The 16,187-nt window shown below is 42.9% G+C and overlaps 1 protein-coding gene across 2 annotated transcripts in view; it reads right to left on the bottom strand.

Moving 5' to 3' along the window:
• Window positions 1-16,187, bottom strand: part of mus301 (mutagen-sensitive 301) — a 27,851-nt gene extending 11,664 nt beyond the window's left edge. Inside the window, exons 1-12 of one of the 2 annotated variants that reach the window (XM_077662533.1) lie at window positions 15,964-16,187; window positions 15,649-15,900; window positions 12,039-12,217; window positions 10,933-11,133; window positions 8,822-8,897; window positions 7,495-7,592; window positions 4,735-4,833; window positions 4,133-4,269; window positions 3,208-3,444; window positions 2,615-2,756; window positions 1,926-2,030; window positions 1,102-1,291 (exon numbers count right to left, since the gene is read on the bottom strand). In XM_077662533.1, the coding sequence (XP_077518659.1) occupies window positions 1,102-1,291; window positions 1,926-2,030; window positions 2,615-2,756; window positions 3,208-3,444; window positions 4,133-4,269; window positions 4,735-4,833; window positions 7,495-7,592; window positions 8,822-8,897; window positions 10,933-11,133; window positions 12,039-12,217; window positions 15,649-15,900; window positions 15,964-16,024 (1,777 nt within the window). In that variant the 5' untranslated portion in view covers window positions 16,025-16,187. The remainder of the gene's footprint in view (window positions 1-1,101; window positions 1,292-1,925; window positions 2,031-2,614; window positions 2,757-3,207; window positions 3,445-4,132; window positions 4,270-4,734; window positions 4,834-7,494; window positions 7,593-8,821; window positions 8,898-10,932; window positions 11,134-12,038; window positions 12,218-15,648; window positions 15,901-15,963) is intronic. The other variant, XM_077662534.1, reaches the window with a different exon arrangement.

Below are 16,187 nucleotides of genomic sequence, written 5' to 3'. Positions count from 1 at the left end.
ACTGGTACATTGGTGGAAGAAAATATGAGATTAAGTTGACAAGCAGGCCAGATTAACATAAAAAGCACACAAAATGCAAGACATGATTGCATTTCAAATAAAAAAAAACTGACGCAATCACAATTAATCAATTTTGTCACTATATAGTTGGGTGACTGTGTAGTTATATGACTGAACACAATAGCAAACAATTTTTAGAATTTGACCTGGTAAAGAATTAACCTCGGTTAACGAAACTCATTGCAAATGTATTATCATTACAGCTAACCTGGACATAAGTACACAAAAACACAAATTAGGGTTGGTGAAAAGTGAAAGGGCAAGTTTAAGGCTTCTACCCTGTTCACAAAAGTGCTTCGTCTTACAGAAGACTCATCTCTTGTATGGATTCATGCAAGGTGCTTCCACAGAAGTTGCTTTAAATTTACTAGCAGGCATTGGGATTTATGGAGTCTTAGCACTTAAGCCCGCACTTGGCGATTTTGCCACTGTCTATCTGGCCTCCTGAAATAAATCCTTGGGTATCCAAGAAAAACTGGAGGGGACACATAAGCTCTGCCTTAAGGACATGATGTACTAGTGTTAATGGATTAATGCCTGTGAATGCAGAATTGGTCATTCTCTACTTTACATTTCCAGACACCCGGGAGTCATGGGTTAAGTGATGCGCCACTGCCCACGCCACACGACACGCGAAAAATTTCGTTGAAGCGGAAGCTTCGTTGTCATGAAATCAGGCTAGAACATTTGATAGTTTGGACCAGGCAGTTCATGAAAGTTTACTTTACAAAAATTTGTCAGTTTTGGTCTTTCGCCGTTTCGAAATGGTGCCATGGCGATTTGTCTGACAGCATCGTGGTTCAACTGTAATTGAATCTGCCATGCAGGGCAGTTTGCTCACAATCTGGTGGGCGGGTTGTGATGACATCATAGGGTCACGTGATCTAGGTCGTCCACTTGCCACTCTGGGGATTTTTCATGAATTTTTCATGAATTTTCCATGAATTTTCATGAATGGCCAACGACGCCAATGGCACCAGTTCCAGCTTTTCAGTGACGCAGGGCCCTTAACGCCATCACATTAATAAATACAGCTCAAACCTTTGAATGCGGCACGTCCAAGTGGGCTGGTGCACAACTCTCCGCCATCGTTTAGGACAAGGCCTGCAGTGCAAAGCTCATCAAGTGCCAGGTGCAGGGTCTGCAGTGGATCCTTCCCCTCCTTTCGCTGCTGCAGAGCTAGAAGCGTTGAATCCATCACAGTGGCCAGAGAGTCTTCAGTCTTGGACACCTGCAAACCAGGGGAAAGCAGCCACACAAGGTTCCAGGTTTCTAAGTGGCACCCGGCTGAATAGAGATATTGCAATAACCCATATAAGTCAATAAAGGTTCCAAATGTTATGTTTTTTTCACATTTCACCCACAAGCTTGAGGAAGTTAGTAGTTAGTGCAGAGGTGATTTGACAGATGAATGAATACAATGAGTGGCACAGACTTTGTCATGTGGATATGTTCGTTCATGGATGAAAGACAGCGAAACGCAGAGAAGACAGGCAAACCAAGGCAAGATCAAATCAATAAAAATGGCAAAAAGGCATTACATCAAACAATGCATGAATACAAGGTCAATTTCAAACACAATAAATGAAAAGCTAGTATTAAAGTTGTTGGTCAGCATAACTGTCAAGTATTACACAAACCACCAACAAACATCAACAAATCATCTTTTAGCAAGGTGCCAGCACTATAATGCGCACATTTCAACTACACATGGACAAAATAAATCAACCAGACTATGTGACCACAGATGAAATGACCTATCCAATAAGGGATTGGCATATATTTATCAGCACTTTTCCTTCACCAAACTGCATGCTCTGCCTTTGCCCATGAAGCATAAGCAATGATATGCCTGGTAAGCTTACCTGCAGCCCTATCAAGCTCAGCAACAGCATCTTCAGGGCCTTCTGTTCCTCTTGAAGAAGGTTCGAGTAGCAGCTGTCAACTGGAGCTTCAAGCAGCTTGCGCACCTGACAAAACAAGAGTGAGGTCAACCTGTATCCGGCACTCTACACTCTCGCAGTCTGTTGACATAGGAGTGGAAGCCGTAGCTGGTGCCAGCAAATCGTGGGACGAATACTAAAAGCTTCTGAAGTGTTAAAATAGCGAGTGACTGGTCACTATCATATGCCAAGTTGTCACAATTGGTCAAGTGATGAGGAGCATGAATCGGTCACAAACTGCCCTAAATGTGCCTGGCCCCCCATGTGCCTGTGCAAGCTGTGGCCTCAACCTGAGGGCCAACAAAATGCGAGAGAAAGTATAACCCTAAAACTTTTTAGTACTATCACGTCAGCGCTGATCATATGGTTGTTCAGCAACCCATGACGAGGTGCAAATATGGAACTGACAAGATTGTAAAAATGCACTCAGAGTGCTTGCCAGTTGCAGTCGTCTGCTCAGCTCATCTGCTGATGTGGCTGTTTCACCACTGCAGTCTTTCATGGAATGCTAAAAGAGAATCTGGTCAACAATTACATTAATTACGTAAAAATCAAAGAGCTGTGCAGCCATCAAAAAGGCATGCTGCATTCAAACGGGAACATCTACCAACCTTCTCCTTGTCTGCACTGGGCACCACGAGGATGCTCTCTCCTGATGAATCAATGCCTGCCCGTCCAGCACGGCCTGCCATTTGCTGATAAACGCTGCGGGTTAGAAACTCCGTGCCAGTATATGGTGCCTTGAGGATCACCCTGAAGCAGACGTTATCAACAGTGAAGAAAAGGCATGACTCAGTGGTTGATCGAGTAACAGATTTTTTACGTTTCAAAGCACCATCGCAAACTGTAAGATATGCCACAATGAAGAATTCAGAATTAATTTCTCAGCGGTACTTCACTACAAAATTGGCACTTCACTAAGGAATATGACTTCATTCTTGAGCCACATTTCTTTAAATGTGACGTTGGATTACAGATGTCTTTTTCCCTGCATTCTTTTAAATGTATCAACAAGGTTCGACTGAATAAGCACAACACTTCCTGTCATGCACCCATTGCCTTTACGAGGTGTGAGGATGAATGTGGGCTCATGACAAAGTGAACGTATCGTGGACTCACAGCCTTAGTGCAATGCTCACCCTTGTCGTTTAAATCAACAGGTTACTTAAAGTAACGAGAGAGATGACAAAAAGGGTACAGGCACCTTTTGGCAGGCAGGTTGACGCCGGCAGCCAGAGTAGAAGTGCAAGTGAGGCAGCAGAGCACCCCAGAAGCGTATGCATCCTCCACAATGCGACGTTCCTCCACAGTCAGTCCGCTATGATGGTAGGCCACGCCAATGGGCAGTGTCTGCCGAAGGATTCGGCACACTTGCCCCACCTCAGTTTTGAGTGTCTCCAGTAGACTCGCTTTCTCCTCATGCCGATGTTCCCGCAATGACCTGTCACCATCATCACCATCACCATCAGCCTAACTATGTACATCCACCATAGGGCTAAGGCCTCTCCAATATCCCTCCAATTAACTCTGTCCTCTGCCAGCGGTGGCCACCTTAACCCCCTCAAACTTCCTAATCTCATCCACCCACAGGACTTTCTGCCGCCCACTGCTGTGCTTGCCTTCTCAACAAATCCACTCCATTACCCAGAAAGACCATCGGTTATCTTGCTTGCGCGCATTACATGCCCTGCCCAAGCTCTTTCCTTCCTCTTGATTTATGTCATTCACACACATCTGTTTCCTGACTTGCTCTGTTCCCCATTAGAAAAACAACCTCTTTGCATATGAGCTTCTTCCATATTAGCAAACATGCAACAGACTGTATAAAATGCACAACCCTAACGGACTCTAGTGCAAAAGCATGCCCCATAACTGTCGTTCCTGCAGGAAATCAACAGTAAGCATACGTTTTGCTGACACTCTCACAACTGCCACGCACCAAACAACAGGGCACAAAACCTGTAACATAAACAGCGCCAAGCATTTTCTTTCACACCTACAAAAAGCACTGCCGTAAGCCAGCAGTAGCCCTACAAACACTTCTTAACTATTGCTTGAGCAGGCAAACCACTCTGATCATTTTACACCAAAGATACAAAGGCTAAACACAGCTCATGAGAAGCACTCACTGTGGCAGAAAACGGGCCAGAAGCAGTGCCACACTTTCACAGTTCTGCTTCGTAGGACAGAAGACAAGACAAGAGTGCTTGGGTACAGTCTCTGCCACCAGCAGCGACAGCTGCTCGGGATCCTGCATCTGTTCTCGCTATTGCAAAAAAATAACATCACAGTAGGTCAGTGAAGAAAGAAATGAAATCAAAGTAACCCCCAACTAGTGAAAGGAATTTCACAACCCAGCATGCCATTTTACATAATTAACAGTTTGGCAAGAAACCTGCAAAGGAGCTGAACATCACCCTAAACAAAACGTGCCGGAATGGTAATACAGCAGCCAGGAGGAAAAAAGAAGTCATGACTGATATGAAAAATTTATGGTTATATACGGACTATATCAGAAAAAGTGGATTAATGCAGCTCAGATTATTACGCTGGCAAAAGTTCTATCAGGCTTTTTCGTGTTGTTGAGTCATTGTTTGAGATATAATTTACCAGTGTTTGTCATGGCCACATATGCACAACTCTTTGAAGTTACTGGCACTGCAGACCAAATAACTGAAAAATACCAGCCTGAGAATGGGAAGATTTGGCAAAGAAGAATATGAAAAAGCACCTTTGGCAGCTTGCGGACAACTCGGAAGGGCTCCTCTTCATGTTTTCCTTGTTGCTCAAAAATGTAGTCTTCCACTTTGATGTATTCCTTCAGCTCTACCTGCATGAGCAAGAGAACCGGTGAGAAAAAGAAAACCAAACCAAAACTGCCACAAGTTAGCAAACATTATGAATTCATAACTTGTGCAAAGTACAAAAATGTTACCCAAATCTATATTTCAATACTAGATTAAAAGCTGCTTTATCTGGGAACTCCCGTTTACATACATGAGAATTAAGAAATGGCCTTGGCAGAGGCAAAGCTGATTTTAACCTTGAGGCTGTTGGCAGAAGTTTAATTTTGGAATATAATTCTGCACAAAAAATTGCCCCAAAAGTGCAGAATTTCAACACGCTGAAATTTCTTGTTGCATTTTTACAAACCTCTGTACAGATTCGGCAAAAATTATTACAAAGCATGCTTCGACACTTGAAATTTTCTGACGTGTTGCGTGGAGGACACGTGATTGTATCTTGGGGCCATACGCGAATGCACCAGTAGCATGTGCCAACACGTAGATAAAGTACTTTTTAATTTTAGCTAGGTAAGGCGTGACACCATTTTGAATGTCGAAGCATGCACCATAATATTAAGGCCAGGACTGTACATGTGACAGCAAAGAAAGGAGACAAGATTTTATCTTAAATTTCATTCCCCACTGTGCACTTATTTGGACACTGAGACTTCTGCAAAAATCACATATCTAAGACAACACTAGCACATACAACAGTAGTGTAATTTTAATACAGTGGAATCCTGTCACTTTCAACTCCGTAAATTTGAACATCGATCTTATTCAAACTTATGCTTTGGTCACATCAATATCAAGTGTATTAAAAATACTTCCATTATTTTGAAGTTTGCATGAATTACAGGGTGTGTGACTATTCGAAATTTCTAATACGGATTGAATATGCCTGCTATTCGGTTCATATTCGATTCGAGAAACTGATATTAGAGAATTTTCAAAAATTTTAAAATATCCGAATATTCAGCAGTGATTGAAATATTCAGCTGACTTTCACAAAAATGGCCATAGCAAAACCAGAATATTTGGGTAAATTATCCCAAGATCGAGTTCGAAGCATTGAGAAAACAGCACAAAAGTGCCCTCTTTGCTTTCTTCTCCGTCGCTTAGCGCGAGGACTGGTTAATTTCGGTCGCTGAGAGGCCCGGACCTCATGCGAAATTCAGGAAGTGGATTACCACATATCACAAGGACAAGCTGACCGGCCACCTGCTTCGAACAATCACAACACAAAAGCACGTTTTCGAACAATCACAACACAAAAGCACGTTTTTTTTTTGTTTGATCCTTCCATAATGTGTTACATACCTAATGCCCACATCCATGGCACTTGCTCTGTCACCTTTACAACTTCTGGCGTGACTTCAGCCACATCCTCCTGTCTACTATGATATACGGAAAAGCCCACTTTCAGAATTTCGCAAGGGGTGGCCAAAGGCAGGCCGATTCCACCATTACATGGTGCATTTTATTCTTGCGCAACTCTGACGCGTACATAATGGCAGGCATGACAACGATAAGAAGGCCCCTGTTGCTTGGCCAAAAAACAGCCTGGCAGCATAGTTTTGGCTTCCAAGATTCGCCACAAGCCCACAGCGACGCCAACTACCAGCCATGCATTTGCCAGCTGTCTGAACCCAGCTGTTCATCGCTCTCAAACACCAACTAGCACATTGCTGGTATTCTTTTTTTCTTTTTAAAATCAGTCTCACCACTCCAATGCCAATAACACCAATGTGCATTCCTATCGCTTACGTCCATGTTGTTCATCCAGCACACCAGAACTGCATGGGCTTCTTTTGCCAAGGGGTGGTGGGGGGAGCATTTAGTAACTTGACTTTCTGATAATTGGGGTTGGGGTGCTTATTCTGGTCCCCTGAAGTCCAATTTAACAAGATTTTACTGCTTAACAAGCTAAATTTAGTTGCAGTGGTATCCATTCAGTGGCAGCTACCCTTTGACTGCATTCCTCGGCTCTCCCCATACCTCTCTCTTCCCGTGGCAACCCTCCTCCCTCTCCTCTTCCCTCATGGTAACGCCCCACCAGTTACGCCTACTACAATTAGTACACTAATCCCAGGAAACAGACCTTTAACAGCTGTTGCCGCAAAACTGAAGCTGCCCTCCTCTTTTTCTGCCCATAAAACTCAAGAAAAGTACTGTGAATATGATACCACCCCCATGAAGTGTTTGCCCTAAATCTGCCCCTGCATCAAGACCCAAAGTTGGAAACACATGCTTCCAACAGTTGCTACAAATTTTTTACCTCTTCACTGATGTCGTAGTTTCACGGTTAGTGCATTCCAGAATTTCCCCTTGCATACATAAATAAGAAGACCAACGTAGGTACAGAGTTCAAAGTTTTCTCATAACTACTGTATTTCAGTTAAAATGTGCCCTAATAATTAAGACAGTCAGTGCACCAGCCACACTCAATTGTCTTTCTAGACTCTAAAAGGCATGCATGCTTTCTTCATAATCTCGCCTTTTGGAGTGCACTTCAGTGTCACAACACCTTGAGCCACTTATCTGCTTAATGTGATGCCAGGGCATAATACTGAAGAAATCATGCAACAAGATTTTTCTACCACCAGCCACATATGAGCCAGGATATCAGATATCAGAACCCAATGAACTTCACCTTCCTCTGTTGGCTGATATGCCTGGCATAGCCAGCACCTAACAAAACTTACAGGGCGAAAGGATCCAACAAAAACTTCAGCTCCGAGAAATGTGGCAAGGTCATCCATATTTCCAATTGTAGCACTCATGCCAACAATCTGTGTGTGTGCTGAGAGAAAAAAGAACAAAGAAGAATTTATTGTTCAATCATTTCACTCTGCTTTCAATTTGAAAACATAGTCACACTTTAACCAGAAGCAGCACCTGCTTTCAATACAATGCGACATTCCAAAGACAAAGCGCTGAAACATTTCGGTGTTGCCTGCAAAGCAGCTTGGTTGTGATTTTCTATGTATGAACACAATGCATATATTGTGCTAACATGTTGGGCTGTCACAGCTACATGTAAAATAGCACTAAAATGTTACTAGAGTAATTAATGTCTTATACAGAGCCTACAACCACTTATTGACATACATACAAGTAATGTACATTCACGGGCAAAAATAAGAGCACTTCCATTCCTACACTGAAGTATTTTAACATCAACATAGAAAAGATGGCTGATAATTTTTTTTTTCCTGCTCATGACACAACTCACTCCCTAAAGAACACTTCAAAGAGCAAATAATGACAGCAGCTGTAACCTGTGCGACATAGTGTAAATGACTTAATCTTTGCGAGGACCTCACTTTTGCATTTTTCACTAATTGTATGCAGCTCGTGAAAAACTAGCCCTAAAAAAAATTTTGATTATAATTAGGCAAACAAATTTACCTGATATGAGCAAGTTGTTCCCTATTTAGAACTACAAGCGGTAAGTGCAGTGTAAACTCTGCATGGCAGTTCATTTCCCAAAGAGAATGCAGAATGTCGTTTTCAGAAACGGCTTTCTTTGCTATTCTTATGGCTTGGTGCTGAAAAATCAGCGTTTTCTCGTTATGCACTGCAGCACTTGTGGCGTTCTGCAAAAGTGGGGCACTGTGTAGCATCAGCCTCATAACTGCCTTTGCAGTGTCACAGAGCTCGCAGAAGGAAGACAGAATTAAGGGGTCTGCCCTGTCCATGCAGCAAAATTTAGTGCTCAAGAAATATTCTTAAAATGCTACTTCTGCCGAATTCACGAAACATTTAGCCCATATAAAATAGGTTGTTTACAGTAAACACAGCCTATATGGGAAGGGAAAGTACAGAGGTACTGCACATCGTACATAATGCAGAGCTTACCATAGCAGCTAATAGATGTATATGTGTTTCATTCAGTTACACTCATGCTCATTAACTGAATGCCGCGAGCAACAGCTCCACACGAAGCCAATGGTCTCCAATGAAATGGAGCCAGTGAGGAGTGAATGGCCGCATGCATTAACCCTTGACTCAAACATGAGCGACACTTACGTGAGACATATTTGACTTTAACCAATGTGCTTTCAAGTATGGCTCCTCTGCTGCTTCCAGCACCCAGCATATGCAGCTGCACAACCAGAAAAGCATAAATGTATTAAGGAATCATGTGAAGAAAGGAAACCACAACCCACCTCAGACATCGTAGCTCAAACCAAGGGGATTAGTAAAGACAGAAAATGAATACTCAAGCAATTGCGTTTTGCTTTGCTTAGGTTATTGCTTGCATCTTGTGTCAAATGTACGATATTTTGTTAATTAGCACTCACACGTTCTTACATAATTGTTTTGCTGCCCCCCCGGGAAATAATGCCTGTGTGGACCTCTAAATTAAATAAAGAGAATGCAACTCTGGAATCTAATGACATTAGCAAGTACATAACACCAGAGCAACTAGGAACAGAAGCTGTGAAGAATGGGTAATGCCCCTAGTTTTCCACAATTATGCGAACGCAGATTTTAGCATTTTTACAAAATTGCGTGTTAGCAGCTGCATTCTCTTTTTTGATAGTACTGTGTTTGTGGACATCAGTAGGAATGAGAAAATGATGGTAACCTGGTTATTTTAATCGTCTGAATTATCCTGAATGAAAAGAAAGTCCTGGTAGCGAACAAAGCTCTTCTGATGCTTTGATATACTTGTTAAGCCATCCGCTCAAGTGTTGCAGCTCTCGCAGCAATGCGCTCTCACGCCTATATGGAAAGACTCGCGATAATGGTGCCAGTCGAAAGCAATATTACTGTATTTGCATGAAAATAATGAGAATTTTTTCCTTAAATCGCCTGCTTCAGAAAGCACCTCGCATTATCTTTGGACCCAAGCTACGAATATCGCATGAATTTAGTTTCATTGTTCTCTAAGATGCCCCACAGCAAGCTCACCCACCATGTTTGTGAGCTGCGAAGAAAAGTCAACTCCTCAACTACCGAGGGCACTCGAGGCAAATGGTTGTGGCAGGCACTGGCGAGAAAGAGTTGCTACAAACGTGGAAAGAAAGTGGCATGGACTGTTGAGAAGAAGAGTAGTAGGAAAGGAGGAAATAAAAGCGCACGGGAGCACAGAACTGTGCAGCACAAAACCAAAGCAACAAGGCAAGAAGAAATGGCACAGTGGCCGCTGCTGCGCAAAAGGCTTTCCGGAGAATATTGCAGATTCTTTGTTCTCAATTCATGGAAGTTAAAATTTTCCCCCCAGAAAATTAGGGGCCTTAGGAATGAGTAAATAGAGCTGATGGTCTTGAAACAACTTACAAGTTACGTTCATTGCACTACACAGAAAACATTGAGAATAACTTGGATAGCTCAAATACCGGTTTAAAAACATTTTCACAGTTCTGCCTTTTATTTCAAAGCAGGAGCAAAAATGCTGGTGGAGAACATTTGGAACAACTTTCCCTCGGGCTTTACCACAACTTACCATATTAAGGATGAAAAGTGCTAACCTCAAAAAGAGCCCGACAACATCCATCACGATAAATTACATAAACTTCATGGGTGCTTTTTAATAGAGAATATTCAACCACAAAACTTATCCTGTTTGTCTTCCACAAGAAAAAAAAACACATAATTCCCACATCAAAACAAAACACAATCTGATGGCAGTCTGTTAATGCATAAAGAACTCAACTGCAAGCAATGACATGCAGACCTTCAAAACATGAGGTGCACCAGAACTGTGCATCCTGAACCCCAACTGAAGCTGTACGAGCTAGAGGACAGCTGTACTACGCTAAATGCTCTATATAAAACAGAACTCTGTTCACACCCATGTGTTATAGTAAAAACATAATCTGCTACATTCAGCTACAGCTTGCCTTGACACCAGCACATCTAGTGAACCATATTAATAACCTTTACTGCTTCCTGTGCCAGCTCAAGTACACGATATTCCATGCACATATTCATTCATTTTGCAGCTGATGCTCCCGATCATTACTTTTAACACTGCCATAGGTGCCACAGTTGCATGTTGTACTATGCCCAAGGCTAGCCTTTGGCCATCATCCAAAGAGTGTTTGCACATTATATAGGCAAATTTCTGGTGAATAAGTGTTCACACCATAAGGTATTAGAGAATTGTTGCTGTAAATATGAACACGTCTCACCTCATCTACAACGACTAGGCCCAGCTCGTTCAGCCTGCCCTGTTCGATGAGAGAGTCCACCAAAAAGTGTGCTTTCTCAATAGTGGCAAAGTACACAGCACAGCGTTGCCGTCTTTTTGGAGGTGGCAGAGCACCCCTGCTTCCTGCGTACTCTTCAACCAAGAAGTTCAGATCCACTCCAAAGCTTGACATGGAGCGCACCTGTGTTGGACGGAAAAGCAGAAATAACTGAGGCATCAGGCACTATGCTTTGCATAGCATGGCATCCTGAGATTGCTGGCAAAACACTCACAACACATATCACCAAATCTGCATTCATTCTGAATGAGGCAGGCAGCTCAAAAAAAGTAAAAAAAAAATGGCCAGGCTTAGCTTGGTTAAGCCAAGAATGCGTTGCATATCTCGATGGAGTTCCGTGCTGCTTCGTTGACTCGATAGGCTATTGACTCGATCGCCATTGAAACAGCCCGTGTAGCAGCGCTCGATCGCCTTTGAGTCGATAGACTATCGGTTCGAGGGCCCTCGAAATGCCCGTGTGACAGGGGTATAAGACTGTCCCGGCGAAGGAGCGCAGCTCTTTTATACATATGCCGTGACGTCGATCATAGCGCAGCGCCCCTAGCGGGAGGAGCGGGAGTCAGGTGGTGGCTGCGGCCGCGCGCGACCGCGCGAGTTGGGGCCCAGCTTTTCCTCCGGCTGTCGTGACGTCACGTCACGTGGTTTGGTGGCTGCCCGGCCGCGCCCAAGGGCTGAACTGAGTGATTGCAATATGCAACGCATAAAAAAACTCTCAGCAACAGAACCTTTGTCATGGTGAGAACCCACTTGCAGCAAGTGGATTCTCTTGGAGTCCACTTTGCTGCCCTGAATATACAGTGATGCATTTTCACAGCATGCAAGGTCACAATCAGTACAGAAAATTACTTTCTCAGTACACACAAACCCTATATAGTTCATAAGCGTTGATGACAACAAATATGACTAGATCACTTCTATTTCGAGCTGCATATTTTTATTCAGTTAATAATGATTAAGAATTTTTATCAGCGCTACATTACTAGCTGTGCAGACAGAATGTGATCAAAGCACGAAGGTGAGGTACATACCTTCTCCTGAACAATGGACACATATGGAAGGATGAAAAGCACACTTTTGCGACAGCACAGAATCTCCTTGAATGCCAAGATTTCGGCGACAAGGGTCTTGCCTCCGCTTGTGGGCAGAGAGTAAATGAGGTTCTTCCTTTGACTAAGGGCAGGCAGGCTCAAACATTCTTTCTGCCAGTCTGTAAATACACCGAAGCAAAGCCAAAGTGATAAAACAGTAATTTCTTAGTTTTTTTCCAGTCAATATAAAACCTCTTTAACTCGCTTTCAGGACATCACCCAAGACAGGCAAGTAATACGCTATAAAACTTCCTTGACAAGTTGCAGTGTTTCCTTGTTCGTTTCACCACAAGAACTTAGTGGCGATAAAGCACTCAGAGCTACCCGCATATTACAATCCCACCAAAGCCGTAATCATCATAACATTCACAGGTAATAAACCGCAGTTGCCAATGACGATAATAGTGAACTGGCCGCAAGGACGGGTACTGAAATATAGCATCAAACAAATAACAAAGGGTACCTAGAACAAAGAGAATTTGTATTTCCTTTTTTTTTACGTACTTCTCTTAAGGGGAGACAAGGGGTCTTGAAATGATAAAAAAATGCGAAAATTTGATTTTAAATGGCATATGCATGCAAGTTCAGTATAATCTTAAGTACTTACCTACAAAGTCTCAAGGTCTAATTCAACCTCCAACTACTAAAAAAACAATACATTTGAAGCCCAGTATCACTCACTGCTCTGAAATACTCTTGGAACAACCGCATTTCACCGTTTTCTGAGGCCTCTACAAGTGGCTGGCATGGGCACTTCAAACATGCTTTTCTCAACTTCGTGTTTTTGCCAACATGACTAGGCTTACGAAAATTTTCATTAAGTTTTTATGTTCCAATTCTGAATAATCTTATACCGTTGAATTCAGAAAGAGCTAAACTATTTTTTACGGCTGAATCGAACATATCCAATTTTGTGAACAATAATGTCATCTAATTATATTTCATAATTATACCGTTTCGACATAACTGAACATTTTTATAGGATGACGTAACTTAATAACAATATAAGTAGCATAGCTCCACATGGCAGGTCTTTGGCTGCAGTTCGATTTTCAAATGTAAGCAAAAAACATTAAGAGAAGGTGACTCAATAACCCGTAAAAAAATAACTAATTAGGCTTGTTATTTTTTCATAACACGGGATCTAATTAAGATATACTGAAACTAATTAAATTATGAACACAGGATGAAGAAATAGAAGCACATAACTGATTTCATTACGATATTTCTAACAATAAAAATTTTCATTTTAAGACCAGTGTCTCGCCTTAAAGCACCTGACACTTGCACAGGGCAGTCCACTCTTAGGGTGATCATGCGAGCGCAGCGCCACGCTCTTCAAAGCGCCAGTGCATTCGACACGGTCGCACATCAAAGCAAAGTGGCACACAAGTGCAGATAGACCTGAAAGTGGTGCTTCGCGGCATCTCGAACTTCACTTCAATGCGTGGCCGCGACAGACACACTGGTGCTCCAAGCAGCGCACCCACACGCTCACATGTTCACCTTAAGAGTGGTTCACCCTGTGCAAACAACAGCTACCTTTTCTTTCCGGTTATTAAGCGTTTCAACCTGTCAACCTAAACACTAGCCAAGGCGGCTCAAGTATGGATGATTCTGAATGTTCTGCCTCCTGAAAATGTATGGTGATTGCAGCTACACATGCACATGTATTATTTATGGTCTTGCACAACGTAGATTGGGGGCAAACAGCACAGGACAGCTCCTCTGCTCAAGGAGAGAACTGCAGAACTGTTAAGCAAAGAAATAAAGTGGAGGGCTCTGAATTAATTTCAACCACCCAGGTCCTCTAACGTGCAGACGTCACAAATCAGACATGTTTTCATGTTTTTACATTTTTCCTCCACTAAAATGCGGCCGCCTCAGCCGGGATTTAATCCTGCAACTTTGGGCTCAGCAGCCAAACCCAAAGCTGCTTGGCCACCAAATGAATGCACATATTGTACTGTACTCGGGTAAACAGTCTACAGCAAGAAGTCACCATCACCTAAACGTCGCCCCTTAATCTGCCCATGTCAACAATTTTAAATACTGTTTCCTTCTGCATACAATACAATACTTGAATTCTTTACCTGGTTACACTCATGTGCTCTGTCTAAAGTTATTTTTAACCACTACTGAAAAGTGTTCACTTGTTTTGCATCTTGCTTGTATTATCTTTGCTTATACTGTTCATTTTTGTTCCTATTATTTCATGCTGCTGTATACTTAGTTGTTAGAATTGATACCTTTCACATCCACTCTTGTAATATCGCTAAAGTGCAGAATTATATATAAAGAAACAAATAAACAGAGAGAACAAAGCAGCAAATGCCCTTCAAAGGAGACCCTCTAGCCAATGGCATCAACCCATTGTCTTGACCTCATGATTAATCCTCTAGCACCTGCTAGGGTGACAGCAGAAGGCTGGCAGAAGCCAGGAGATTAACCACGGATCAACCCCACCAACCCAGAGAGAGAATAAACTTTTATTTGTAAAAAGGGGACTGGAGCGGATTGTGGGTGGGGTCCTCAGTCCAAGACTACTCCAGTGGCTTCTGCCAATGCTTTGGCGATGACAACTAGCGCCTCCTAGTCTTCCAGGGTTCTGCTGGCCACCGTCACCTCCCACTGCTCCAGCGCCGCATTGTGCGGCTTTAAGTGGTTAGGTTTAGCTGAGCATGTCTATGTAATGTGCGGGAATGTGGAAATTTCGCCACACCAAGGACATGTATCTGCGTATAACGTTGGGTGAATGCAATGTAGGTGGTGAAGATAGGGAAAAGTGAGTGTTTGGATGTATCTTAGGTGGTAAGAGTGCGTCGAGGAGTTTCTTATGTGGCAGGGGGTGGGGGTAGAGACGCCTATTTAGGCGGAGGGTCTCTAGGCGGGTTGGAAAATGGGTTGAGAGGGTACAGAGTAGAGCCAATGTGCCCCGCACGGTTGGTATAATCGCGAGCTAGGGCATCTGCTCTAATATTGCCATCGAGACCTGCATGTCCTGGGACCCAACCCAGACAAAATCATGACAAACAGTGGATGCCATTGGCTAGAGAGCCTCCTTTCAAGGGCATGTGCCGCTTTTTTCCGAGTGTAACATTGCGATGCACTATACTGTGCCAGATAAGAGAATAACAAACACACAACTAATTCGAAGCGCTAGAGAAACACACTTTGAAAACAAATAAAGCACAGAATCCTGTAGTTTTTAAATTATTTTAAATGAAGTAATCGTTTTTTTTGTGTGTGTGTGTGTGTGGGTGTGTGTGTGGTGAGGCGAATTGAAAAAAGGGGCAATAAAAGAAAGGAGAAAGGACAACACACTTATGCTAATTGGGTGGCTTCCAAACTATATGCGCGTGCTGTCTGAGGAAATTTATCCACTGAGATTTGAGTATCATATGTGAGCTGCAATCAAGTGAGCTGCGATGTTGTGTATGCAAAGAAGAAAACACGTTTTGTTTCTTGCTGAGGTCTGTATAAATTTTTGCCCCTAGCAATCAGTACAAATTAAAAAAAAAGAGAGAGAGAAAAGTGTCCCACGGCTTACCGTAAAGCTCGGTGATACCGTGGTGCAGCTCGATCAAGCTGCGCACGATTATCGGCAGACCAAAAAACGAATCGTTTCTCTGCGAGCCAGGTTCTGTTTGCTGCTGAGTGAGAGGCAGGCACAGCAACTTTCGCGTGTTTTCCCTTAGCTTCTCCTTGACTTTTTCAATGAGTGAGACCGAACCACTTGTATTTAGTGGACTCAAGCCACTAAGGTAGGATGCGTTTACTAGATGCAGCTCCGAGTCGCAATCTGAAACCATGAGGTGCATACACAGTAAACAATACGCAAATGTAACTTCACGAACAACGTTACCTGTAAAACTCATGCTTTTCTGTTCATCACGTTCACTTGGACGGCTCAACAACGTATCCATAGCTCAGAGAACTAAACAGTGCAGGCACAGTTACTATCCTGTCAACAGGCAATGAAACTAAATGACAAAGGACGGCCGATCATGATTAAAACTTTGGCGCCGACAGAGAGAGGCACAGAGGAGAGGGTGAAGCAGGTGAAGTGAAAAAAACAGATAAAAACGT

This window comes from Amblyomma americanum, chromosome 4 (genome assembly GCF_052857255.1).
Source record: "Amblyomma americanum isolate KBUSLIRL-KWMA chromosome 4, ASM5285725v1, whole genome shotgun sequence".
Lineage (NCBI taxonomy): Eukaryota > Metazoa > Arthropoda > Arachnida > Ixodida > Ixodidae > Amblyomma > Amblyomma americanum.
This window is presented reverse-complemented; position numbering and strand designations above follow the sequence as displayed.